Source organism: Myiozetetes cayanensis, unplaced genomic scaffold, assembly GCF_022539395.1.
Source record: "Myiozetetes cayanensis isolate MyiCay16 unplaced genomic scaffold, myiCay2020 scf20-37, whole genome shotgun sequence".
Taxonomy (NCBI): Eukaryota; Metazoa; Chordata; class Aves; order Passeriformes; family Tyrannidae; genus Myiozetetes; species Myiozetetes cayanensis.
In genome coordinates this window covers 4,659,095-4,685,743 of record NW_026087412.1, presented here as the reverse complement: position 1 = coordinate 4,685,743, position 26,649 = coordinate 4,659,095, and the positions used below count along the sequence as shown (strand labels likewise).

Here is a 26,649-nt window from a genome sequence, read left to right as displayed (position 1 = left end):
TAGAGACTCCTTCAGGGTTTTCCAGCTGGAGGCACTGCAAGGTTACAAGAGTTAAAAAAGCAGAAGTTAGATGTATGGTCCTGTTTGAGCCCAGCTTTCACTCTTTCGCCTCCTGCTGCGACTTTGAACTCCTGTGAGCATTTTAGGTAAAAATATGCTGAACAGAATCAACTTTCAGCAAGTCCCTGCTGCAAAGTGCCACCCCCCATGGCTGCACACTTTGCCACAGGGCAGGAGCAGGTGACTGCTCAGCACTGATGTCAGCCCAGCCCAGCAAAAGTTTAATCCAACTGTGCTAGAAATAACACATCACATATGTAGCTTCTTACACAAGTTTTGTTTTTTTCTTTTTTTAAACACTTTTACAAACATATAACACTTACAGATAGAATCTTGGAATGTAATGTAGGATCTGTAAACATTTCCAGTCTACCAGCTGTAGTAATAGTTCTTTAATTCCTGCATTTGGATAAAGTGCTTCATACATAAGGCTATTTGAGCAAAGCAAAGATACAGGATATTCCAGGCAGGCAAAACTCACACCCTCTGAACAAAATTTGCTTCTTGTCTCCCTCCAGCAGTTTTGCATAATTTATACCACTCAAAAATGCCCTTCTTCATCTGCTCAGCAAGCCACAGCTCAGACTTAGAGGAGGAATTAACACCTTAAAACCTTACTTTTGTGCTGCACACTGAGTTGTTTACAGAGGTTTTGATACCCACCTCTGCTTCTGACCTGGCACTGAGGATTTCTGGCTGCTCTAACAGAGAGAATGGCTCCAGGCAAGTAGGAGAGAGAATAAACCCAGGAGAACAGGCAGCTTTAACAGGGTGTAGGACCTTACTGAGTGACTGAAAAGGAGGGAAAGGGAGTGACTGACAGCCAATACCTGTTATATCTGGATTTATTTCCTGGTGGAAACTGCAAACTGCTGGGTGAGAGAGAGCACATAACAGAATCACACAGAATTACTGTCTGTTCCTCCAGGATTTAGGAAGGAAGAGAACAAGCACAGCTCAGGCTTGCACTTCTCTTTGCCATCCCCTCTCTGCAGTGAGGTCAGTCCTTTCAGGAGGATGCTTTCCCCAGCCCTGCCTTCCAAGTCATGTCAAATAGCTGGGATGTTTCTGCTCCTGCTGCTGTTGTGAGACTGACATGGTTTCAGTTCTGACCCCAGCTGGTGAGCTTTGTCTTTTAGGAAACAGCAGGAACTGAAGGGTGTAAATTAAGCCTGTTTCAAGTTCCAGGAATTACGCCCTTGCACGATCAAAGTAGGAGAGTAAAAGCACTGGAATGCAGCAAGGCACCACTGAGCACATTACAGCTTAGGAGGAGCAACTTGCAGGGAGGATGGAAAGAGAGAGGAAGAAGGATCAAAGATTAAAGTTGTATTGTAAATACATTTTGGAGTCTTTCAACACATGATTCTGGACAAAAAGCCACTTCACAGCTGGAAGTGGAGAAGCCCTCACGGGTGACAAAAACATAGAGCCCTTTTGATAGAACAATTTTCAGGCAGCTCTCAAGGTCTCAGGCTTTGACCACCCTGGTACCTACACAACAGACCTGACAAAGACACTGACACAAAGACTGGAGGCCTTTTCTACCCTTGCCGTTTTGAACACATGAAGGTCCCCTGACCTCAAGCACACACAGAGAAGCTTCCATTCACAAAGGCACGTTTACACTGTGACACCACGTCTTACAGAGCATCAGCTCTTGGATAGGCAGCACACACTCCTCGGCTGGTTTGCTTAGTGTTCACTGCAGAAGGCAATAGCATGGAGGTCACCACAGCTGTTTCCCCCACGCTGACCAGGGCAGACAGGCAGCTGAAGTCAGCCTGATGGATCCCCTGCATTCCCTGCTGCACCTCTCCAGGGGAAGGAAGCTGTGCTTGATGCTGCCCTCCAAGTCTGACAGATCCATAAACTGAGTGAACAAACACAGTAAGGAAATCCCTCACATACTGAGGTAAACATAACACTGCTATTTGCACACTGAGCAGTCTCCCAGAGGAAAGGTTTGGAAACTAAGGGTTGTATGAAATAGTGTCCGTATGTGTCTAGGAATGAGACAGAAGCTTGACAGTCCAGTATGAAATAAACTCTGAAAGTGCCAACAGCTGGATCAGCTCTGAGAACACAAGGCCTCTGTTCTCAAATACCAGGTGAACAGAGTAAAACCAAAACAAGAAAGACCCACCCCCAAAACTGCTCTCCTCAGAGAGGAGAGGGCTGACAATGGAGGAATGGGTGTTTTCTCAATGTAACTACAGTTCCTTTATAAGTCCTGTGGTCTGTGTTTATCATTATTACAATCTCTGCATTTAGACTGTAGAATTCTTGTTTTCAAGGAGAACAGGAAAGAGGAGTTAGTCTAAAGCCCAAATGTAATTTTGATGTTTGTTTTTGGGGAGGATTTATTTTTTGATTGTAAATGAAGTCCAAAATTATAAATTCTTTCTAGAAGTGAGAAGCGCAAAGTTCCATTCAGGCTAGTGCTTTGCAAGTGCTCCTATGGAACACTGCCCAGTCAAACAAATTACCTAGAAGATCCACCAGAGGTATCAGATCTTGCCCCAAAACACACAATATTTTCTCAATTTGACTGCTCACCACATCAAGCAAACAAGGATAAACAAGGGAGGATGGGTGCTAAGACTAAGCCAGCCACAACCAGCCAACACCTTCTAAAGATGCCAGGGGTAAAGAGCATGTAAAAATCTGGTAACACGCTTTCTGCACCTGAACCACAAACCATCTTCCTAATCAAGACAAGGTCAACCAGGAAGAACTTCTGTGCCATTCCTGAGATAATTACCTTCTGTGTTACTGGACTGTAGAAACACTTCCCACCCCTGACAGTTTGCTCTGCCTTGTGAGCAGAATCTCCTCTGCATCGCTTTGGAAATCTTCAGGAGAGAATCAAATCTGTCACAGCCATTTGCAGTTCATCTGTCTCGCTGTACAAGGCCCATACACAGGAGGAAAGCGAGTTACCATTTGAACTGCTGGAAAAAGCTCTTAATGCATTCTGAGCAAGGTTGGCTACACACTGCTTAAGGCCCAGCACCCAAGGAATTCACCCACATCACTCTATTTTACCCCATTTTGATGCGTGTGAGGAATGGTTATTCCAGTCTCATGAAACTGGACAAGTAACTTATCTTGCTTTTAGCTGAAGAAACTAACCCAGAATTTCCACCTTGATTAGGAAGAGCTTCATGTTGTACTGAGTTTTCTAAATTTAAAAAAAAAAAATAAATAAAAAGCAGCTTTTGTGATTGGAGGATTTAAATATATTTCCTGCTAATGGGGAAGTTCCCCAGTAGAAAAATACTGTAATGGTTCCAGTTTGACAGCGAGCACTCATCCTTGTTAATGTGCTTCCTTCTTCCCCACTCAAAGAAAATGCTAAGAAGCCAAATCTCAAATTCCCCTTTAGAAGCTATTTTGGCCCCAGAGAAGTCAGGTTCAGAGGAGCCCCATTCACACAGCTTTGCTGCAGACGTTTGCAGTTCCTTGGATTATCAGATTCTCTGGAGGATGTGCACCATTTCCCGAGGTAACACGATGTGCACGTTCTCCTCCCCCTTTGCCTCCCGAGGGAAAGTCACTGGAGATACAAAGTGGAGAATGAGTAGTCCCTTTATCACAATCACAAATCATTCTGAAAACCCCATTACCAAGGGCTGAGCTGTTTTTAGAGATGAGAACTGTCACTTGTCTCCCGTCCTTCACAAACACATTCCAGTGTTACCCACAGTCAGGAAAAAGAATGACAGTAACATCCTGATAAATACTGATTTTTTGCTAATGAACTTTATCAGCATTGTGTTCCAGCCTGCTGGTATAACAGGATACTTCTGATATTAGACCAAAGAAAACACCTGCCTTTGGGTCAGCAGCTCTCCAATGGACCTGAACAGCTACTCAGAGGGATGTCAGAACCTCCAGAAGAAAACAGCTACCTTGTAGCTGTTCTGCTCACATACTAGAACTGATTTACAATTATGGAGTGTTTTATTCAATTATTTTCTCATTTATGCCAGGCAAACTCCTCTGAGTTCCTGAACCCAGCTGTCTTTGGCCCCAAACTGAAAAATATGAGCAAGTCCCCAGGCTGCCCTGCAACCATGAAGGGAAACACACTGACAATACAGTCCATCCAGCCAACCCCTTTACAGCAGCATTGACCCCTGCCCAGCTGGGTTACAAAATCCAACCACTTCATTCATTTTGTGCTAAGGTCTAGCAGTAAGAAATCAAATGCAGACACCTACAAGGGGATGGGGGATGGCTTTCAGCTCTCCTTATGCACACATGTCCCTAACACAGGCCCTCCAAGGCATAAAAGGCAATTTATCTCCACTACAAGCAAGTGCTTCAGTTATCCCGTTCATCTCAGCACTTCAGAGACTTCAGTGCAGAGATGTGTCAGCACAGCTGCAGATAAAGCAGGAGGACTGTTAGCACAAGATGCAGAGGCATCAGCAACAGCACTGCAGCACTCGCTGTGCCAGGCCCCATCCCGACCCTATGGAGAGTGTCTGCAGGACAATGAACGTCAGCTCTGCCCCAGAGCACTGCAAAATTCAGAGATTGTCTTTATATCCATACATTCTGCCCCACATCCAGTCTGTCTAAATCAGAGAGCAGCTCAAAGCAGCAGTATTAAAAAAAAAAAAAAAAATAGCTGTTTGGAGGATTCATTTTAAACATCTGGAGGTAGAGGTCCCACCCCTTCGTTGATTGCCCTTCTTGCTCCATGCAGGATGCTTGGAGCATTAACTGGAGAAGAAGTTTCCCTCTGGAGGTGACAGTGGTGGAGTTGGCATATTGCTGGATCCCACGAAAAGGCAGCTCAACTTCGGCTTCAGTTCATTCCAAACTTTACTCATCTGTGAGTGGAAAAGGAGAGAAAACAAACATGACAACACAGCAGGTAACAATCTCACCACACTGAATTTTAGCAGCAGTTTCAGGTACTGAAAAGCACAACCCAAGTTTGCTGAAGTGTTTTTGGGAAGTTCAGTGGACACAGAATTTCTCTTCCAGACTGGTGCTGCTGGAGCTCTCTGAACATTTTCCTGAGCATGCATGGAATGGAGATTTACCCTACCTTGGTCAAATTCCTGCACTGAAGGGAAGGAAGGGAGCTGGAGGAGGAAAGACTTTTCTAATACAACAAATGCAAGAAAGTCTGTATATGGGAAATATTAAAGGCCATATTTAGGGGTTAACAAAAAGGAGCTCTTAGATGTAGAGCAAAAACAAGGAAGTTGCTCCTTGTCATACAATTTCTGAGTAGCACCACAAAAAAAAAAAAAAAAACAGATTAATCCAGCAAACACACATCATTCATTACAGAATAGCTATTTAATGGTTGGGTCTTCTTCAACCACCCATAGGACAGTTGATGAGAGAAGAAGAAAAGAAGGAAAAAACAGCAACTTGCTGCAAGATACAGTCTTTTAGAGAAGTTAGAGGCCAGCCTTGATCCTCACTCCAAACTGGAAAGACCTTAGATGACTTCTCAAGTTATGAAAGAGCCCAGCTGGACAGATGATTAGAGGACGAAGGCCAACAGGTGAAAAGAAATACACTCAAATTCTCATTCATACTTTGGGAAAAAGGATACAGTCCAGAAGAACTCACCTCTTTGTGACCCTGGATCTGGGAGTTGACAAAGGCCCCCAGAATGTGAGAGGTGAGAGGCAGGTAGATGTGGATGAGCTGTGTCTCCTGATGGAGGCAGTACAGGGAGAAGTAATTCCGCAGCTCCATGGTCAGGATCGCGTTTTCTTGCTGAAACAAGAGGAGCTCTGTGAAATACATCGCCAGGAAGGGAGTGCCGAGGAGGTTCACTTACAGCAGGAGAAAACAGCATTCCTCACCTCACCAGCAAATTCAAACACATATCAAAAACCCAAAAAGGCAGTTCCTGGACCCATTTGATACAACAGCAACTGCACTTTCCATCCTGCACTGCTGGTCTCCACAGCTCCTGCAAATGACGTGCTGCCCAGGGGCCAGCAGAGAGTGTGGAGGAAAACAAACGCCTTTTCCACGTGGCACAGCAGGGAGCTCAGATTTCCCAAAGCACAGGCTCCCCTTTCAGCCCAAAGGCTTTCTGCAGATATGACACAGCAACACCACCATAGCCCAGTACCACCCTTTGCTCTCCCAGGAGCCTGCCCTACCTCCACAATCCGAGACTCCAGTTGCTCCACTGATTCTGGTTCTTTGTTCTGCACAGTGGCACTCATCATCTGCTTCTTCATCATGCTGTACTTGTGCAATGCCCTCTGGTGCTTGTGCAACACCCCCTTCTCGTGTCTTTCACACAGGTCCTTTGTGGGAAAAGAAAAGAACAGGTACACAGTGGAAGCCGAGAGTCAGCAAACACACAGCCAAGTACATCAGGAACACAAACACGTGGTCGTGCTTTATGTAATTTCCATGCTGCAGATTTTTGTTCCTTTATTTTCAAGAGGGTCAAAAAATGCCAGTAGCTTAGAATTCAAGAAAAAAAAAAACCTTCTTGAACCCAGACTAGTGAGCTTAAGAGGCAACTTGGAGCATCACTTCTGCCACCACTTTGGATCTTATCAGGCCTCTTATCTTTTCTGACCTTCTCAAAATTGAGTGCAGGCAATTAACTGTGGTAAGAGCTTGCCAGTGTCCTCTTATTTCAGTCCAGGCCTGGGAATGTCATGAGAGGCTGCCTCATACAGTTTCAGTAGGTGCTTCTATGAAAAGTACCTTTAGTCATAGATTAATATTAACAAAAATTCTTTAATTTGTAACCCAGCTCATATCTCCAGGAACAAACCAGCAGTGACCTAGTTCACTGCTTTGACTCAAAGCAGCCAAATCTGAAAATAAAAAGTTAGCTGATCCATACAGTTCAAGCATTTGTATTTTGAAATTCCTTGCAGGGTTTGCTCTTTGGCAAGTTCTCATCACAAGACGAGCTGATCAGTAAGGCTGCAGAGCTGGTTATGGCCAACAGCCGCTCCCCTCCCTCTGCCAGGTGCCCAGTTTGCCTCTGAACTGGCCTCCCAGACAGTTTTCCATCCAGTTGGCCTTACACCCTCTAAAAAGCACAAGCTTGCTCTAAACAACTTTCTCGTTGGCAGAAGAACAGCAGAACTCACTTTATAGGACTGGAGTAAATCCAGGAAAAGGTTCAGCTTCTCCACCACATCATTCTCTTCCTGTTTACCCTAGAAAACAAGGAAAAAGTACATTTTACGTAAGCCTGGCAAGAACCAACATCCCAGTCCTTCACCTCCTCACACCACGCAGGCTCTCGCTGCATTCTCCAGGGCACGCTGGTGCTTACACAACTGCATCAAAAAGCTTTCAGATGGCACTGGAGTGTTTAGTCTTCAGTGTGCAGAACAAAGACCTGACTGAGGCAGGAACAGCTTTTCCAACTGACTGATCACTGTAACAAGAGGAGTTGGTTTCACAGCCCTGCGTGTCAGTCCTTTCAGTGTGCTCTGCCTGGAATTTCTTGCTCTTGCAGATTCCTCCAATCTTTCATCTTCCCTTCTTACAAGATAGCTAATCCATTAAAGCTCGGAATACCTGCATGTTCCCCATAATAGTTCATGCATCAGAAGGCAGAGATGAGACACCAAGCCAAATTTCACTACTAGTTTTTTTACTTTACAAAAATACTCTCTTTTCTTCCTGTATCAATAGAGCTCTCTGGAGTGTAAACTCTGAAGAAAAAGACCTGGTCTGACTGATCTACAAAAGCATGCTCAGTGTTTCAACACAATGAGATGAAGAGCAGTAAAGACAAAATTATTACTTTTCCTTCCCAGACTGTCGTGTTCTCACATTATTCTGACAGTCATTACCACACTGCACACTTACACAGGAATATGATGCTTCTGTCTGAATGGCTCTCATGCAATGCTTAAGTACATGAATGTCAAAACTTGATTCAGAAATAACTTATTCTGGATTCTCTGTAGCAGATTAGTACGACAGAACGCAGGACTCTTGGACAGCTTGCTCAAGTAGTACAACTTAATGTGTGCAATTACCATTTAAAATTAAGAAAGCAAGCAGTTTTTTCCCTCCTTTCCCTTGCCTGTTATGTGTTTTTTTTCCCCATTTAAACACAGTCCAGGTATTTCATTCAAGCTTCAACAAGCAGGCTGGTGGTTGAGGATGAAAGTTTGAATCACCGTCTCCCTCTTAACTCCTGAAGAGCTTATGTCCACAGAGTTCATGATTCAAGATGAAGTTTAGGGCAGCAATGTACCTCCTTCATGTTACAAAAAGAAAAAAAAAAAAAGAAAAAAGTCAAGAACTCACCTGCTGCACAGCCTTATCTGCCAGAAGTGCGAATTCAACAGACAGACCCTTCAAGGCTTGTTTCAGAGTCCCCCATGTGCTGTTATTCAAAGCAGCCCAGGAAGGAAGTGGGGTAGTGTCTGAGCCCAAAGCACTGGAAGGAGATAAGTAATGGTCACATCTAGGAGACAAATTCCACTGAGCAGATAAAACTTATTTGCAGAGAGCAGTTCAGAGTTTCAAATCTGCCTAAACAGCTCACAGTGCTGAGCTGCTACTGCCCCAACACAAATGCAGACTTAACTGTGTACTTACTGGGGAGAGAGACAATAAAGCCAGTACCTGAATGACATGATATTTATATTTTCTTTCCTCATGCTCTAGGGAATGCAGCCTTAATGGAAAGTGTGTATTTCCTTTTTTTATAGTAGGAAAAATTGATTATGACCTACAGCATGCACTGGAATACCTATTTTTACCAGAGTGGAGGCCTTACAAGAGTTTTGAGTTCTGAAACAGCAGTAGAAATGTTCACATTAGCAAAGCCTGATCCTCCCAACCTACCTGAGCTCCTTCCCAAATATGAGGAGGTCGGAGGCGTTATCAATGGCTCGAGAAGCGATTCTCTCTGCACGGTCCCGGAGCTTATAAAAGCTGTTATAAATATTTCTGATGAGCTCCCTGCTGGCAGCAAACTGGGCCTGTATGTCAGATGGGAGGAAGTCCTGAAGGAGTAGAGAGAAATTACTGGTGGGTAAAATCAGAGGCACACCACAATCTGCAGAGAGAGAAAGAGGTTTCCCTCTTGTGCTCACTCCCTCCCACCACGCTACAACAACCCTGAAGAGATCACCTTTCCAGTTTAGTTGTCCAAGTCAGATGTCACACAAATAGCCCTAATTTTCAGAGGCAGAAAGAGGTTCAAATAGCCTGTGTAGACAGAGTTGACAATATCTGCAATTCTACTGTGCAGTTAAAACAGGGGTTGTGAGGTTCCAAGCTCACGAATTCTAATCTAATCCTACTGGTAACACCCAGCCCAGTAAAGTCAAGAATTAACTGAAAGTTCAGCTCTTTTTAACCAGTGTATCACTGGTAAAAACCTGAATTAAGCTCCAGTTGCAAAACTTTCTGCAAGCACTGCAGGAACCTGAACAACAACTTGCTTTAAAATTGCTCAATGCACACAGTAGATTTAAAACTTGTCATAACACCAATCTCTGGGATAAACAGATATATGGAGAACTTATAACTAACTTCTCTCTAACAGTCCAAATTGCTCTCCCACAGGGAGAAGACGACAGACAGAATGAGGGCATGAACACGTGGGAAAGACATCCATCTAGATATTAGCTTTTAAATTGTGCAATTTGTGCATGTGTTTGTTATGCAAGTACAGGTAATTACAAGAAACATGTTCTGAGCAGGATTCATTGTTTAATCTTTATCATATTCATGAACCAGCATTTAGCTACAAATATCAGGACCTTAAGAGTCAAACGCTTATTTGATCTTTTCGATAAAGTTACAAGTTCTTCAAACTCTGTAAACAACTCTCCTACATAATGTGTCCATCACTCCACAAATGCCACAACTGATCCACCAGGAGAACAGAGCCATTCAAACCAGAATAATATGCTGCAAAAAATTCCTATACATACCTTGGCCTGGGTGGCTAATTTGCAGGTCATAAACTCATCTCCTACTCCCTGGACCAACTCCCTTAGCTTATTCTGTACATCCTGGAGAAAACACAGAATCAAATCAGCATGAAAGAACAAAGTAACAAAGGTCTCAGATACATCTCAACAGTAAGACACGTACAGCTTTACCCGGGTTAGGTTTAATTTAGGGAAAAGCATAATCTGTATTCCCCTAGGAACAGTTATAATTTTCAAAATACTACCCTCCTGGCACTGAGTGAAATTACCTTCCACTTTCCAGCTGTAGAAACACCTACTGAGAGAAAATTCTCCTCATCACAGGGAGCAAAAACATGCAGGTCAGAAGCAATTCTGAACCCTGTGCCCAGTGAAGCAGTCACAGGCAGACATGCAAAGTCAGGACTGTTGCTAACAAACACTCACTGAGCCACTGAAGGACAGGAAGAGTTTCAAGAGCACATCTTCTGAGAAAGGGGGGTGCCGAGCCACCAGGTTTATAAAGCGCTTCAGCGCTCTCCTCCTCGATTCTATGAATTCTCGGTCAGCTGCAGGAAGAAAAGCAACATTTCAATTAATGCACCTCACATTAGAGCTGCTCACAGGGAGAAAAGCACTCAGTATTAACTTCCTTGTACTTACAACCCTTGCTTGAGCACTGCAACAAAGAGCAGTCACCTACAGTCTGTCAGCTCCCCAAACCAATCTTTTAGATTCACCACCTGAATAAATATTCCATCAGGTGGTTCTTTATGTCTTACCAAAATCCAGCATATATATACCTATGTGTGGTTATTTCCACAGGGTGAGTCAGGTAAGCAGGATAAACAACCAAACCCAAGGCCTGAAACTTCCACTTACCAACTGTGGGCCTACAAATTCTTCTTCCTCTGAATCAGCTTCACAGCTGGTCCCCAGAGGGGATCCCAGTCTGTTTGGCTTTATCCATCAGGATACTGCATGGATACTAAGATCAGTATCCATCTTTTTCAGGCAAGATGTCAGAAAGTATTTTGGAAGACCAGCACAGCAATCTGCAGTACATCCATCCAGAGCCATAACTTGTCAAACTAAAAGAATTCTGCTCATCTTGCTGAAACAAGAAGAATTTCAACCTGGCAATACTGCAGTAAGGCAGTAAATCAAAGTTCCTGGTGTTTTTCAGGGACGATGAATGATAAAAAATTAAACTAAAGATTGAAGGAAAAGAAAGCAGAATAGAAGGAAATTAAAGGAATGCTCTTATCCGTGACAACGCTCTCATATCATGAAAGGTTATTATTCTTTTGCCTCAGTTTTAGGCTGGCAGTTTGCTGGCTGTGAGGACTCTCTCTAGTGATCCTCAGTACAGTATCACCCATCCTATCAGGTTTTTTTCTTAAACTTATGATGTGCATGGGAAGAAATGCACTGGTGAATGCGCAGAAATATCGACACAATGGCAACACAAGGAAATAACAGTTGACTGAAAAATTATATATACATATATTATATATATTAGTAGCTTCTTTCAAACATCCTCTCCCCACTGAGATTAATCAGAGAAGGTCGTTTTGCTCACAGGTGTTGCATGAAGTGGAAATTCTGGAAACTCTGGCTGAGAACACTGAATCAGGTTCAATTCCACGGGTGGGTTTCGCAACCCCGAAAGAAAGGTCTTCACGACTCACGTTCCACACAAGAACATAAGGCCACTGAAGCTTTTCAGTGCTAGGATTCTGCTGTGTTCCAGTTCACTGTACACCCTGCTCTGCTCGCTGTTTACCAATTGTTGTAGCAATGCATGGACTCCTCAACCCAAATCAATTATTTATTGAAACACAGTGAGCTTAGCACCATGGGCAGGAGAGGAGACAGTGAAAAGCTTGTTCTTTCAGAGATTAAGTATTAAACAAGCTGGGATTTTATATAGTTATGCAACATTTGAAATAATAAATGTTTAAAGTCGGTGTCAATATTTGAGATTAATGAAAAACATTCCTGAAGGAGCTTTGATATGCTTCAGTCTTGGGATACTGGTTTTTGGTCTAACAGCTAAAGTGTACTTGAATGAACTGGCACTGATTCCACCCTCAGGTTTTAGTTTCTGGTTATGCTAAAAAGAAGATAGAATCATAGAACCATTTAAGTTGGAAAAGAACTTTAAGATCACTGAATTCAACTGTTAAATTAGCACTGCCAAGTCCACCACTAAACAGTGATCATCATAACATGTTTGTCTAAAAACTAACACCTGCAACTCTGCCACGCTCTTGTGTAGAATTACACCTAAAACCTTATTAAGAAAATCATTCCACAGGAAGAAACCCCACTGAAATTTTACATCAATATCTCACCCTATAGGAATTTCTAGGGTGGCAATAATTCACACCTGCAAATTGTGTATTAGAACGTCAAACTTGTTTTCTGAGCCAAGCAGAAGCAAAGACTTTCAAGTTTTTAAACACTTATTTTTAACAGCACCACCTCGATCACGGCTGCACCAAGACCCTTCCACCCAAAAAGCAAGACCCAGGTTTACCTCCCAGCATCCTCTTGGGTGGAAGTGCTGGCACCATGCGATACGGGAACTTCTGGAGCAGCATCTCATGGAACACCACAAAGTCATTGTATCGTCTGTAGACTGAGCATTTGAACCTCTGCAACCAAGGAAGGAGGAGAATAAGTCAATTCACAGGTTAGACAGCAGCAGCATTTCCTTTTTATTTTTTTTTTTTTTTTGCTATCAGATGCCCTAAATGCAAAAGGAAGAAAAGAAAGAAATCATAACCAGAGACTGCAGAAACGACCTATTTCTCTTTAGAGGCGGAAGGAGGGAGGAGATTAAAAGAAGACATCTCTTAATTATCAACAGATATGGAATTGCAGTGTGCAGTATGTTGGGTTTGCATGGAAAGGTTTTGGTAGCAGGAGGACTACAAAGGTGGCTTCTATGAGAAGCTGCCAGAAGCTGCCCCTCCCCTGAGGTGTCAGAACAGTCTTAGATCATGTCAAGTTACTACCCAATCCTAATGTCTGATGTTTTAAGTGAACCTCACATGAGCAGAGACCTCACACTGACATTAGAGCTATAAACAAAGACTGAAAATTCCTTTAAAACCTCAGGCCTTCACTCTGCATTTCTTAGATCAATATGTAGAAGAAGCCAAAGAAACTGTTTTCTCATTCCCCAAGGAGATAGGTAGCAGCTGGAACAAGACATTTAGGAGGCAGAAATCCTCTAAAACCAAAAAATAAATAATCCACAAACCCCCCACACCATTACTAAAGATTCAACCACTAATAGGAAAGCGCTCTACTCATCCTCACTACATTTGCACTGCACATCATCCACTCCTTACGGTGGCACTATGCCAAAATAAAGCAATGAGGCACATAACTGGAGCCCAACAGACACAGCCCCGAGGGCCTCCCTTCAGCCTGCTCCAAAATCTGATGCTGATTTGTGCTGTAGCTCTCAGATGAAGTTCAAGGCCAAAGCTACACTTCTTTTTGAGGCAGAATCATTCTACAGCTACAACCACAGGAGACGTGAGAGTGGCTAAAAGGAATCAGTCATGGGTTCCTAAACTCAAAACCTTGCAGGACCACCGGGGTCACCAGAGTCCTGCATCCTAAAATCCCAGGCAAAAATAAACACATATTCCTAGAAAGGCCAGAGAAGCATTCACCATATCTGCCCTTTCCCCTCACAAGTCTTTGTCAAACTTAGGGACATCACTCTAAAAAAACCTAAAGCCCCAAATGTCACTGCAGACAAGTGATCCAAATGTGTCACCCAATATGTACAACAACGACAAGAACAGCTCAAGCACTACTCAATAACTGATATTTTGGTGGCCTGGGAGGTGTCAATCACACAGGGGGAAGATGTCAATCACACATGCTTGGAAGAGGACATATTTTCTCCTTGAAAAAAAAACACACAGAAGCTACTGGAGACATATTTCACTGGCTGCTCTACAAACAGGAAAAGGCAAATCATCTTCAGTCCTCTCTTATACCAAGAGAAGAAGCTATAACCAGCATCACCCAACACACCTACCAAATCAGTCAAGACTTTGCCAACTGCACAGTCATTGTTAAGAGGATACAATCTCACCGAGCCCAGTGCTTGTTCACATTACCTTGCTGGAAACCTCATATTCCACATGTTTCAGAAAAAGGCCCTTCTTCTCAGGTATAAGCTCCACCTGCACACTATCCTTGCTCAATAGCTCTTGTAGGGTGTGGGAAAGCAGCAGTGGATTTCCCTGGGGCGTCTGCATTAGAAACTGTTCCGGTTCCCTTGGTTCATTTACTGGAGGCTTTGCCAAATCTAGAAGACAAAAAGGGAAAAAAACAGTAGACCTGATAAAATAAAGTAAAAGAAGTAGCCTTAAAATATTCTGTTCCCTTGCTTGGTGCTCCCAGAGTGGTGCAACACAACCAGAACACCAGCCAGGCCACTCCCCTGGGAGGTTATGCCGCTTCACACACGTTCAGGACATGGGTACCTCCCTCCTCACAACACCTAGGAGCACCACCAATTATATCGAGTCAGAAAGACATCTCTACTAAGCAAAGAATCACAGGCCAAATTTGTTCTGTGAATCAGCTAAGAGGCCTGCATTTCCTGTCTGTCCAGCTCCCACCACAGCAGGATCTGCCAAAATGAACAAAACCCCAGCTCAGCACTTTTGGATCCTGCCTAGAACAACTCATGGAAGGAAAGAAAAATTGTGTCATTTTACTGCGCTGCAGAAATTTAATCCATTAATTTTGCATGTCATTACAAAGGAAGGAGACACTTCATTTGGCATAATTTTATTAAACTCTCTGACACTATGCTACAGTGAGCGTGAATTACAATAATTTACTATGTCAACATGCTCAAGTTCAAGAGCAGGGGAAAAGGGTTCCTAATAAGGGCTACCAACCCAACAATTCCTCAATCACAGCCAGCTGTGGCAAAAACCTTTCGAACAAACCTATTCCACTGCTCATAGCTAGAAAACTAACAGCTTTTGACAGTGAATTCAATCATAGCTGGGCAGCTTTGCCCAGAGAGAGCCTAACTGATCCTCAGCTAGATGCAAAGTGAAAAAAAAGATAGGTCTTAAGAATATGGCCCCAGAGGACAAACTACACCAAAGAAGGGGCAAAGCTGATGATTCAGAGTAATCTCTTCTCAAGTGACTGACCACAGTCCATTATCTCAACTTGACACTACTGTGTGGCTGTAAACTAAGCCTACAGTAGTTTTCAAAGCAATCCTTTTTTACCACCCATTCCACACATAAGAAACAGTGTGAAAGATGTGGGTATAACCCAGGAACCTATTCAACCCACACCTGAGTTCAGCCAAACCCACTGATGAAAAGTTACCTAGAAAAGCCAGGTGGGATTCATCATCCCTTCCTTGTCATTGTGTACAAGTTCCTAAATATATCTACAGTCTTGAGAACACAAAAAGACAGTAACACTATAGAAGCAAGAAGCATTTCTTTAAGCTTTGATACATAGTTCAAGAAGTTGTTAACTGTGAAACAGATAAACTCAGGGAAGATAAGAACTCATATCCTTAACTTGGAACTCTAACCTCCTCCTGATAAGGATTTCCCACCTGCTTCTTCGGTGTGTTCCAGGCCTTGATAAATGGGGAAAACAGATGATCTTCAGTTCCTCAGATACATGGCATCAGACTCTTCATTATTTGTTCCATAAAATGGCTTAAGGAAACCAAACCAAATCCAGGACAAATGCCCTTATTCCACATGTCTCATCAGGCTTCAGATGCCTGCTAATGTGACTCAGAGAAGCAAGTCTTAACACCTCTGCTTTATTAGACTAATATATCACCTGCTAACCCCACCTACGTAGCAGCTCCTAAAAATTTCCAGCTACCTGCCAGAAATTTCCAGTAAAATAATGCAAGCTAATTCAACGTTGACATGGGATACTGCTGGATAAAGTGATAACACCTGTACAGCCACTTTTCAGAGAGATGCTGAACTGAAAGAGAATGGAGGAAGGAAAATTCAAGGCAGAAGATTTTCTTGTGTAGAAAAATTCTTGCCTGCCTGACCTTTCATGGAGCAGCAAGGTGCAATAAATCCCACTATCAAGAAGAATGGTCAAAAATACACACAAAAAGAACTGTGGAAAGCACAAGGCATCCTGGACTCCAGAGCAGAGGTTCTCTGGGTGTGCACCCTTGTAATTCTTGGGTTTAACTGCTCAAGACACAGCAGTGAAATGCAACATGACACAGCAGAGGTTGTTACTCCTCCAAGGCACACACACACACACACTCAGAATTCCAGAGCCCTCTGTGATGCTCAGCCACTGGCTCACGCTGCAGAGGGAGTTGCTCCAAGCTGGCCTCCCCAGGAGAGGCTACTCAAAATACACCCCAACTTCTTCCCTACGAGCAGTGCCAATGTGTACTGACACAACATTCTCCTGCCTATTGATTCACTGTCTCTGCTTCCCATCCTTCTGCTGGAGAGCCAACAGAGCAGGCTTTCACAGCATAAACTGGTCCCTGAACTTGGGCTCGGCACTGTCTGGTAAACTACTGAAACCCCAGTGGCAAAAGACAGGTGTCAGGAGAAAAGATTATACAGGATGAACCATGAAACCCTCAGTATTTCATCTGTAACACCCAGAACCTGCAGCACAATCAGCCAAACTGATGCTGAGGACTCTCAGGTTCATTACAGTTGATCTGAACTCCCATTACCCCCTAAGACATCTATGGAGTGAAGCCCCACAGAGATCCAGACAAGACTCCACATTCCTTTGACAATTCAGCCACGATGCTCTTGTCTTGGTAATTCTTCTCTAGTTTTCATCAAGTTATTCTCTAAATTTGCTTTCTAAAATTCCCCTACAGGAAATACCTTTATCAGCAGCTCACACATTCGGCTCCTCCTGAAATATTCTGTAGCTTCTTTACATCTCAACCTTGTCTAAACGTGTGAAATCACACAAACCAGACAACCATGCAAACAAGTTTGAATAATTACTGTTTAATTAATAATCTCAGCATGTCTGGTATCAACAAGACAGCTCCTCAGAATGAATCTACACCCTCAGACTCTGGTCTGAGAACACAATAAGATGACTTTGGAACAGCTGTTAGCCTGTTTTTAACACTAACCCTACAGAGCAATATATACTGGAGCTATTCTTCAGCCCATTTTTCATTCTGCTTACTAAAGAGCCTATTCCAGAACAAGCTCGAGAGCCCTGGCCAGGAATGGTGGATAATAGTGGGAACTCATTGGTATGAGCTCCTGTGTTCAACCCGTAAAAGGATTTACATGCATTGTAACAGAACACTTAACGCTTCCCATCACGCACTCTCTGCTGGAGAACAGCTAATTCTGAAAACACTCCCTTCGGTTTCAGCAGATCATTATCTAGTAAAGTTTATATACAGAGAGCAGCAAGTGAATACAGAAACGAGGTATGGAATGGTCCCCTGGAACACTGGGAAGCAGACAAAATAAAAAAACCCAGCTTTTTCCTGCAAGCTGTGCTCTTGCTACAGCAGTTTCTCAATCTGTTGTCAATAAGAGATCAGGAAGCAGCCTGGTATAACGGAAAACAAGTTAATATAAAAGTTAAAAATAATACATATAAACACACACATGCAAACAAGAAGACAACAAGATGACAAGAAATAAAAGTCTGAAGAAGCATTCAAAGCATGGCTTAATTTTTGTTACATCGTAAAAGAAAGCAGCAATGAAAACACTGCATAATCATTTTTTTGTTTGTTTGTGCCAAGTCAGGTAGCCTTTGGACTGAAAGGAGATGAGAAACCTACCCAGAGAACAAATGAAATATAAAATTTCTCCACTTTAGACCATGTATTTCACACCTCAGTTAGCACCTGACATTCATTACTCAAATGATGCAACCAGGCACCAACCTGCCCTCCACGGTTAGCAGCTTCCTGCATCTAAATTTTTTAAATCATGCATTTATGAAAGCCAGAGTAGAACTCCAAGTACCTGGTCAGCTGCATAGAGGTTTTACATGGAAGCACATACAGCAGAGAGGAGAAATGCCAGGGCTGGTAGCTCAGGAGCAAATCACAGCATTGATCTCCCTTCCCTATTAAGCTCCGTCAATCAAATTTGGAGGCCTTATCTCCATTTTACAGGTGGCTGATACAAACTCTTATTACACCAGGTGCTAATCAGATAAATTTATCAGACACAAATAAGTAGATGGTGCCAGAGAATTACTTGTAACATTAGTAGCACATTTTCTAGAAGGAGGAAGGAGTTTGAAAGGAAGCAAAACCTTTAGGAATAACAGCTAAGATTTCTTCTCCATCCTCACAGACCACTGCTGTGGGGAGCAGAGGGGATCCAACCCAAAAGAAACAGAAAGGAGTACAAAAACTGACTGGTTTTGCACACAGATACCTCAGATTTCTCCCTGGGAAAAAATAAGGGCTCCACTACAGACTCTTGGGCCAGGAATTCTAAAGCAGCAATGCAAATATCATTCATCAGCATTTCCCCTTCCTTTCTGTCTTCTCATGAAAAGCCTCAGGAATTATGGAAATGCCTTTCCCCCTTATTGTGTCAAACACATTCCTCCATAATTCCAGAATCCAGTGTCCACATCAGCCTCTCTGAAAGCCGGTGCAGATTTCAACTGCAAACTCTGATAGATTCCCTTCTTCGTTTTATTTTTAAAAAATCTTACATAATTTGAAATCCCCTAAAAACACAAAAACAGAAGTCTCACCAAAAAAAAAAAAAAAAAAAAGGCAAACAAAACTTTGTTCCTATTAAAGGCTTTACATATTTTTTGAGACAACTGTATGCAACTTGTTTGGGTTATTTTAAGGAATTTAAAATCACAGCATTCTTATTTAGAAAGGAGCAAAGCAAAGGAATCGGTCTGTGTAACAAAGCCAACTGCTCCACAGCTCTGAGTCCAACATGGAAGGAAGGTCTGTATTTCTTACAGGGTACAAGTAACCATATTTAGCTTCACTCTAATTAAGAATGCCCTTCATTCTCCTTCCCAACAATTCCCTTTCCAATACCAAAACAAGACAAGATAAAGTAACACACATACTATCACAAAATTAGATGTTGGAAAGCAGGCTCCAACATTTGGTTTTCTCCTTAAAAAAAAAAACAATCAACCAAAAACCACCACCACAGCTTTCTCAGTGCAGATATCAAATATGCACCCTGCACTAGCTGGTCTGGAGTTTTGGGGATTTTTTTTGTTTGCTTGGTTGGTTGGTTAGATTTTTATATTTCCCTTTGTTTTTGAGTTATTGAGGGTAGTTTGGTTTTCATTTCTGGAAGGGTTTTTTTGGTGGTTGTTTATTTTGGGGTTTTTTTCCAACTAAGTTTAAGATCGTTATTCAGCACTTGGTGCTTTTGAAGCTGAAACGGAGAAGCAATGGCACAGCTCAAAAATAGCTGAGGCTATAGCTTTATTTAATAATATTTTGAAAGCACCTGCATTTCCACACTCCCATACAGTTGTAGGCCTCCAACTGCTTCTCAAAATATCACAGTCACACACTCCAGCAGAAAAAAACCCAGCAGCAAATTAACTCCTTCCAATGTAACACAGATTTACTGTGTGTAAAGAACTACCTTTAAGCCTGGCACCCTGCTCTTTTGATCTCTGCTGTTAGATCAACTGATTGATTTCCCAAGTCTGGGAATACAAGGAACACATTCCATTCACAAGTCAGGCCTTGAGCCACAGTCCCCAGCTGTAGCAAACACAATAAAGTGAGATGGAGCTACACGCTTTAAAGAAATAACAGGATTAGCAGAGAAAAGTCCATGGAGGAATGTGCCCAAGGATTACAGAGACAAAAAGTCAAATGCTCACTAGGGCAGGTTCCCAGCTCACCATGGAAGACTGCTCAGCTACCTCTTCTCCCAAAGAGGTTGGAAGAGTAAAAATTCACACCCAAAATGGTAACCCAGCCAGCAACAACCCATATCCCAGTGTTCTCTGGGAAACTTTTACAAGGACTACAGAACTGGCAAGTTTCCACAACCATCTGTCCTTATACAGGTCAAGAACATCCCATCAGAGGAAATTATCTTTGTTTTGCTTCTCATCTGCCTTGCACGCCTCTCACCCTCCCAGTTACACCGGGGGGGAAAACTTGACCTTAGCATTTAAGTAGAAAAGAAATGGCACTGCCACTCCACACACTTCAGCCTCCCAGTGATCTTTTCACACATTTCACAGGTAGAACAGGCTCATTCACATCCCAAATAGAGTTGAAAGGTAATTATCAAAGCTCCTGTCCTTTTCTACCAGTTCCACATCTGTAACTGGTAAATTTTTCTCCATCAACCTGCACCAACCCATAAAACTTGAAGATTATTGGGGAAATGAGAGTATTTATGTGCAAATCATACTGTCCTACCCACCAGGCTGAACACACAGTTAAAGATTTACCATTAGAAGAAAAAGAGACACCCCCCTCCCTCCCCAGCCAACACACCTGGATTAGCTCCCTGCAGTCGTTGCAAAACACTCAAATGGAAGCAAAACCAAAAGGAAAAAAAAATCAATAAAAGCAACTCTGCAAAACTGACTTTAATGTATTGGACATTATCATTTTTCTTCTCTTTCTTGATTGAGGTAAACTACTTTTAACTCTGCAAAATCAAAAAGACAGCATTTGTTTGTGCTGTCCTAGACAGGCATTAACGATCCCTACCTCATTACTCCAAAGATTTAGATCCTCCCAAAATGCTCACTGCTGAGCTGTTGATCTCCAAAAAAATTACACAGGGGTGAGAAACTTCCAAGCTCTTTGAACCCTCATGATGATGATTTCCTGCACTCACAGCATTATTTTTCTTTACCTAAAACCATTAGATACCTCCTCTCAGTGCTCAACATACAACCTTTGTCACAGAAATCCAAGTTTTCTAAACAGGGCTGAGCAGATTAGACAGATACAGAAGCACCATCACCAGACGTTAATCAGATCAATACTCCACTTGGAGACAACTCTTTTATCTCTATAAGGCTCCTGAAGCAGATGGTAAATCCAGAACAGACATACCTGAGCAAGCTCTCTCTTTGGTACAGTAGGACATTTTTTCCACAAAGGCTGCTGCTCAATATGTTACATCAGTCCTGGACAGAAATATTCCAGAATAATTTATTTACAAGCATTACCTGCATCAGGAGCATCACAGGCCCAACAAAAGCACACCCACTGGATCCTGAATATAATCCAACCAAACCATTTTCCCCTGCATTAAGGTCACCTGCTTGTAACTTCTACTCTATTTTTTTTCAAAACTGAGAAAAAAAACAAAACAAACACACTATGCACAGAGCAGGTACAAAACTTCGGCCACTTTAAAGAGAACTTCAGAGAATCGTACTACCCTGTTTCCCTCTAAAAGTTTCCCTCCGCTGAAATGCCAAGGAGTCGAACATGTTATTCCCTCAATTCACCCAGGAGCTCCCTCCATCCCTCATTTCGCAACAAGCGCTGGCAGCACTTGGCTGCGAAGTTTCCCCATCCCAGATCCAGCTGCACGCTCCTAGAACTCCAGCGTTTCCACGCTGGACGCGCCGCTCGGGTCTGCCCCGCTGCGGAGCGGCTTTAACGTGCCCGGGTCCAGCTCGGCGGGCGGGACCCGGGGCCACCGAAGTGTCCCCAGCGCTCGCCCGCGTGACTCCCCACGGGACGAGTTGTGGACCGCGCCCCGGCCCCGCATCCAGCCCCGCAGGAGGGCTCCGGGGAGCTGATATCGCCCGCGGGCACCGAGCCGGGCACCGAGCCGGGCACCGAGCCGGGCACGGGGCGACCTCCCCGGGCAGGTACAAACCCCCCGGTTCATCCCCGCGGGGCAGAGCCCACCGTGGGACGGGGACGGGACCCCCGGCGGCACCGCTGAGTGCAGCCCCGCCCGGAGCCGGGTCCCGCCGTGCCGGGGGGAGGAAGGGGAGGTGGTGGCGCTTCCCCGCCGGTTTTGGCGGGGAGCGCGGTCCCGGCACGGCGGGCGGGCAGCGCACGGACCGGGGCGGCGCCGCCGCACACACAGCCCCCTGTATCCCCCCGTACCTGTGCCGCTGCCGGCCGTGCCCGCGGGCGGCTCGCCGTCCATCGCGGCCGCGGTCATGTGAGGCCGGTCTGGCCCGGCCCGCCCGCCCTCCCCTCCCCTCCCCTGCCCTCCCCTTCCTCCGCAGCGCCCGCCCGTGAGCGCGGGCGGGGCGGGCAGAGCCGCCTCCCGCGGGGCTGGGGGCGAGGGGTGACACGGGGGACCGTGCCCGCTGGGGATGTGACAAACGCCACTGCTGCGCGATCGTGTCCCCGCTCGGCAGCGCCCCGCGGCTCTGGCAGGGACAGCGAGCCGTCCCTGCCGCTGACGGGATGGCTCCGAGCGCTTCGGAACCGCTGCGGGGTTAATAACAAATCTCCTAAACATCTTAATAGCAAATCTCCCAAACATCTTAAACCGTATAAAGAGAAGAGATCGGCTCACGGGCTTAAGACGAGATTATCCCGAAATGCAACTGATTTTTTTTTTTTCTTCTGAAATCTGAAAAGGATGGTTGTTGGGAATGTGAAGTTCAGGGAGACTTTGTTGCGAGCTAAGAAAAGTAGATAAATTGTTGTTGAGGCTGTACTTTGGGTTTAAGTCAGAGAATCACAGGATCAATGGGTTGGAAAAGACCTCCGAGATCACTGAGTCCAACCTAAGACAGAACACCACCTTGTCAATGAGACCATGGCACTCACTGCCAGGTCCAGTCCTTCCTTAAATACCTCCAGGGATGGTGACTCCACCACCTCCCTGAGCAGCCCATTCCAGCATCACCCTTCCTGAGAAGAAATTCCTCCTAATGTCCAACCCAAACCTCTCCTGGTGAGATTAGGACTATGTCCTCTCATTACATTAATTACTCCCAGACAATTTTGGTATAGTTTGTTTCACCAAGTTCCCTTTCCCGAAGGCAGTTCTGCTGCCATCTAGTCAATTAATGAAGTTTCCTATACTAAATATATTTCTATATTTTGGATGCATCTGGATTTTTATGAGATATTCTTAACGATAAACTAAAAGTAAATATTGAATGTTTTTTTCAAATAAAAAAATCAATTTTCTGCTATGCACCTGAAGGAAAGCACTAATACAAGTTAAATATGGTAAAAATGAATGTTAACCTATTCGGGAAAGCACAGAAATACGAGCATTTGAAATGCAAATACCCTTTCCAAAGCTGCATAAGAATAAGAATTGCAGGTATGAGCACCTCTCATTTTATTACTGATTTTTTTTCCCCACTTCCTGTAGTTTATTAGCCAGGAATGATATGGTTGACACTGACGAAACGTAAGGCACATGTGGTTTTCCTGAAAACACCACCAAACAAGCAAAAATCTGCGTAGATTCTGAACCTCCAGACTGAGATATTATCAGTCCATAATAAGGCTTTATGTTTTCAATATCCAAAGTATTGGATGCATTCACTAGTTAATGTTCCTGATACTTCTTAATCATGGGACGATAAATTGTTATGTCCACCGTATGCAGAGAGAGCTAAACCAGAAAATTACGAAGTGAGAATTATTTCAGGTGTTAATTGCAACTACAACACTCCTCCTTGAAAGTTTCTGTGCTGCTACAAAGACGTGAATGAGTTGAGTGATTCTCCTTCTCCTCCTCCCTCGGTGCTGTTCCAGCCCGGTCCCAGAGCGTGGGTGCAGACGAAAGCTGGGTATAAAATTAGAAAAGCACGGCATTATTTGAGCTGAGAGGCCCTTCAAATCGTGTTTGTACAGCAGCAGAGCAGTTTTGCATGCTCAGCACTTCTCAAAACTAAGCCCCACAGGATTTTTCGCCTATATAGCATTTTTTCAGAAAATGAATGGAGGAATCAACATGTTCTCATTTAGCTATAGATTTTTGATTGGTCTGTACTTAAGCTAATAGCATAACTATTTATTTGGTATAAATAAGACATTCTCAACTGAAGATTGCTTTGGAGTCTTGAAGAAAAATACTGTGAAAAATAATTCAATTGCAGAAATAATTTTTGAACAGGGCCAGAAAGACATAACTCATTGAACACTTCCATATTTGCTGTAACTGCAGCAAAAGCTTCTGGAAAACCTTGAGCATAAAGAAGCAATAAAATAAAAAAAGGGCACATGTCATAGAATCATAGAATCACTGAATGGTTTGGGTTGGAAGGGACATTAAAGATCCTCTAGTTCTACCCCCTGCCATGGGCAGGGACACCTTCCACTAGCCCAGGTTGCTCCAACCTGGCCTTGGACACTTCCAGGGATGGTGCAGCCACAGCATCTCTGGGCAACCTGTGCCAGGGCCTCACCACCCTCACAGGGAAGGATTTTTCTCTAAAATCTAACCTAACCCTGCCCTCTGCCAGTGTGAAGCCATTCCCCCTTGCCCTGTCACTCCAGGCCTTTGTAAAACATCTCCCTCCACCTTTCTTGTACCTCCCTTCAGGCATTGGAAGGGACTGCAATTAGGTCACCCCACTTGCAGGCTGAACAATCCCAATTCTCTCAGCCTTTCCTCACAGCAGAGCTGCTCCATCCCTCTGATCATCTTGGTGGCTTTTCAGGGCTCACTCCAACAGCTCCATGTCCTTCCTGATCTGACCAATCTGACCAAAGCAGTGCATGAGCAGGTCCCCACCCAAGGCGCTGCCTCATTCCAGGCACGTCCTGTCAATATTAGATAGAATTTCATACAAGAGCTTGCTTACTCCTTCAGAATTCAGTTTAGGAAGCAGAGCTGTCAGCTCCACTATTCTCAGATCACCTGCACACAGTGAAATTCATGAGGCGCTGCTGGTTTGAGAGTCGTGCTATAAAAAGCCATCCCCATTAGATTTCTTTCCCCAGATTTCCCATTGATTGGGAGTTTTGCATGTGGAATGCTTAAAGGAACAGGCTTCAGCTGCCACTGCCAAAATCTGTGGTTTTAAAAGTTGTTCCACTTCCCCTCAGATTGCTGAGTGAGGACTGGAGGAAAACGCATAGCAGCGAGATAAAACAGGGACTGAGGGGAAATTTCAACAGAAGAAAGGAAAGGGGGAAGGAAGGAAGAGCACATAAATCAAAAGTTGCTGAAAAGTACAGGAAAATGTCAAGAGCAGCCCATGCAAAGTCAGGTAAAGGAGGATCCAACGTTTAGATCCAGAGTTCAGCCAAAGTGACTGGAGAAGTGCAAACAGGAAGAAAGGTAACTGCAGAAATTTCACATTCCAGCAATACAGACAAACCGTGGGGGCGGTGAAACACAAGGAACAGAGACCACACAGACACTCCTGAAGAGCCATGGAATGCTGAGCACCCAGCTGGGACTACGAACTGAACAGCAGCACCTCCTCCCTCACATTCGCAGAAATACGTGGTTGTGATGGCAGGAAACAGCATTCTCTGTTCCCTTTAGCTTTGCTGGTGCTGCTGCTGACTGGGGAGTCAAAGCCTGGTCAGCCACCATGATATAATGAGGGGAAAAAAACAGCCGCACAAAGTGCCAGTCATCGTTTCCATTCATACGTGCTGCCCGTGGCTCCCGTCGGGAACGGGCGCGCTCAGCCAATGGAATCTGAGTGGAGCTCGGCTGCCACCGTGTGACTGCCTGATAAATCCATCACCTTTTACCAAAACATGACAGATAGGGTCTAAATTTAAAATGCTAAGTACAACACCTGCTCTGCTCTTCTCATGTTTGATTGTTGTTTTTTTGTTTTGTTTTGTTTTTTTAATGCTGGCATTTTTACTGTTTTGATGATCTGATTGAAAGCACTGGGCTAAAAAAAAAAAAAATCAAACCATCAAAAGTCCTACTCAAAACGCGAGTGTTCACCTCCTAAGTGGGCACAGAACTATTCCTCGAGAATTCTTCTGAGCTTCTTCCTTTACAATTGTCACCTCAACAAGGCAAATTCCAAGTTGCCTTAGCCACTCTGAACCTACTGTATGAGCACACACGCTGAAAAAAAATGACACTCATTTTTCATCAGCCTGAGGTGCCCAGGACGGAAAGTGGTGGTTTAATCGATAAGGTGGGGCCAGGTCTCTCAGGTGGTCAGTCACGTTGGTAGCCGGTACGGCAGATTGATACCAGCTTTAAAACCATTTAAAAATCATCCTAAAACGCCAGGACTGCGCACGGTGACCCCTCAGATCGCTGTCCCTCCCGCTTGTCCGACTGCACCGGGAGGTCACAGCCCCTTGGAAGGCCTCTCGCGCTAACCGGGGCATGGCCACCCTCACCTGGTACCTCACGGGAAAACGTTATTTAAACCCCACAAAGGCATCGCAGGGATTATTACAGCGCTGGGAGGCGGTGTGTGAGGAGAAATCCCCTCAGCCCCCGCCGCCGCCATCTCGCCCGGCTGATGTGGCGCTGGCGCCGGGCCGTACCACGGGGCCCCGCCGCCGTGGGGGTGTGCGCTGGCCCCCCGCGCTCTCCGCGCCCCGGCACAAACGCGGCGGTGTCCGCGCAGCGCTCTGAGCCTCCCCCCTCCGCACCACCTGGGTAGCGCCCGCGCGCGCGCCCCGCCAGCCTTCGGGCGAGCCCATGGCGGACGGTTTGTAGGGGGGGAACAGAGCGGGTTTCGCGCCAGTGCGCTGTTCTGTCAAAGCCTGCGCAGCGCTCGACAGCGACAT

The 26,649-nt window shown here is 44.5% G+C and overlaps 1 protein-coding gene across 3 annotated transcripts; it reads right to left on the bottom strand.

Moving 5' to 3' along the window:
- Window positions 1-318: 318 nt before the first annotated feature.
- On the bottom strand, window positions 319-26,341 carry SNX8 (sorting nexin 8). Of its 3 annotated transcripts, XM_050317120.1 has the most exons (12): window positions 22,060-22,137; window positions 21,046-21,119; window positions 14,108-14,298; window positions 12,502-12,619; window positions 10,407-10,528; window positions 9,981-10,061; window positions 8,884-9,044; window positions 8,341-8,473; window positions 7,164-7,232; window positions 6,207-6,356; window positions 5,662-5,811; window positions 319-4,904 (listed from the first exon to the last, which is right to left on the bottom strand). In XM_050317120.1, the coding sequence occupies exons 2-12, from the start codon at window positions 21,077-21,079 to the stop codon at window positions 4,791-4,793; spliced, it is 1,323 nt and encodes a 440-aa protein (XP_050173077.1). In that variant the 5' UTR covers window positions 21,080-21,119; window positions 22,060-22,137; the 3' UTR covers window positions 319-4,790. The 3 variants fall into 3 exon arrangements, with proteins under 3 accessions (XP_050173077.1, XP_050173079.1, XP_050173076.1); XM_050317122.1 differs by lacking the exons at window positions 21,046-21,119; window positions 22,060-22,137 and adding an exon at window positions 26,254-26,341; XM_050317119.1 differs by lacking the exon at window positions 21,046-21,119 and having other exon boundaries at window positions 22,060-22,140.
- Between the last annotated feature and the right edge of the window lie 308 nt (window positions 26,342-26,649).

What these genes read in the sequence shown, in the direction of transcription:
- SNX8 (XM_050317119.1), bottom strand. Translation starts at nt 22,117, where the DNA reads ATGACCGCGGCCGCGATGGACGGCGAGCCGCCCGCGGGCACGGCCGGC. An exon ending in CACGGCCGGCAGCGGCACAG is followed by an intron (nt 14,299 to 22,059) that starts GTACGGGGGGAT and finishes TTTGTCTTCTAG; the next exon opens with ATTTGGCAAAGCCTCCAGTA. An exon ending in ATATTTGGGAAGGAGCTCAG is followed by an intron (nt 8,474 to 8,883) that starts GTAGGTTGGGAG and finishes ATCTCCTTCCAG; the next exon opens with TGCTTTGGGCTCAGACACTA.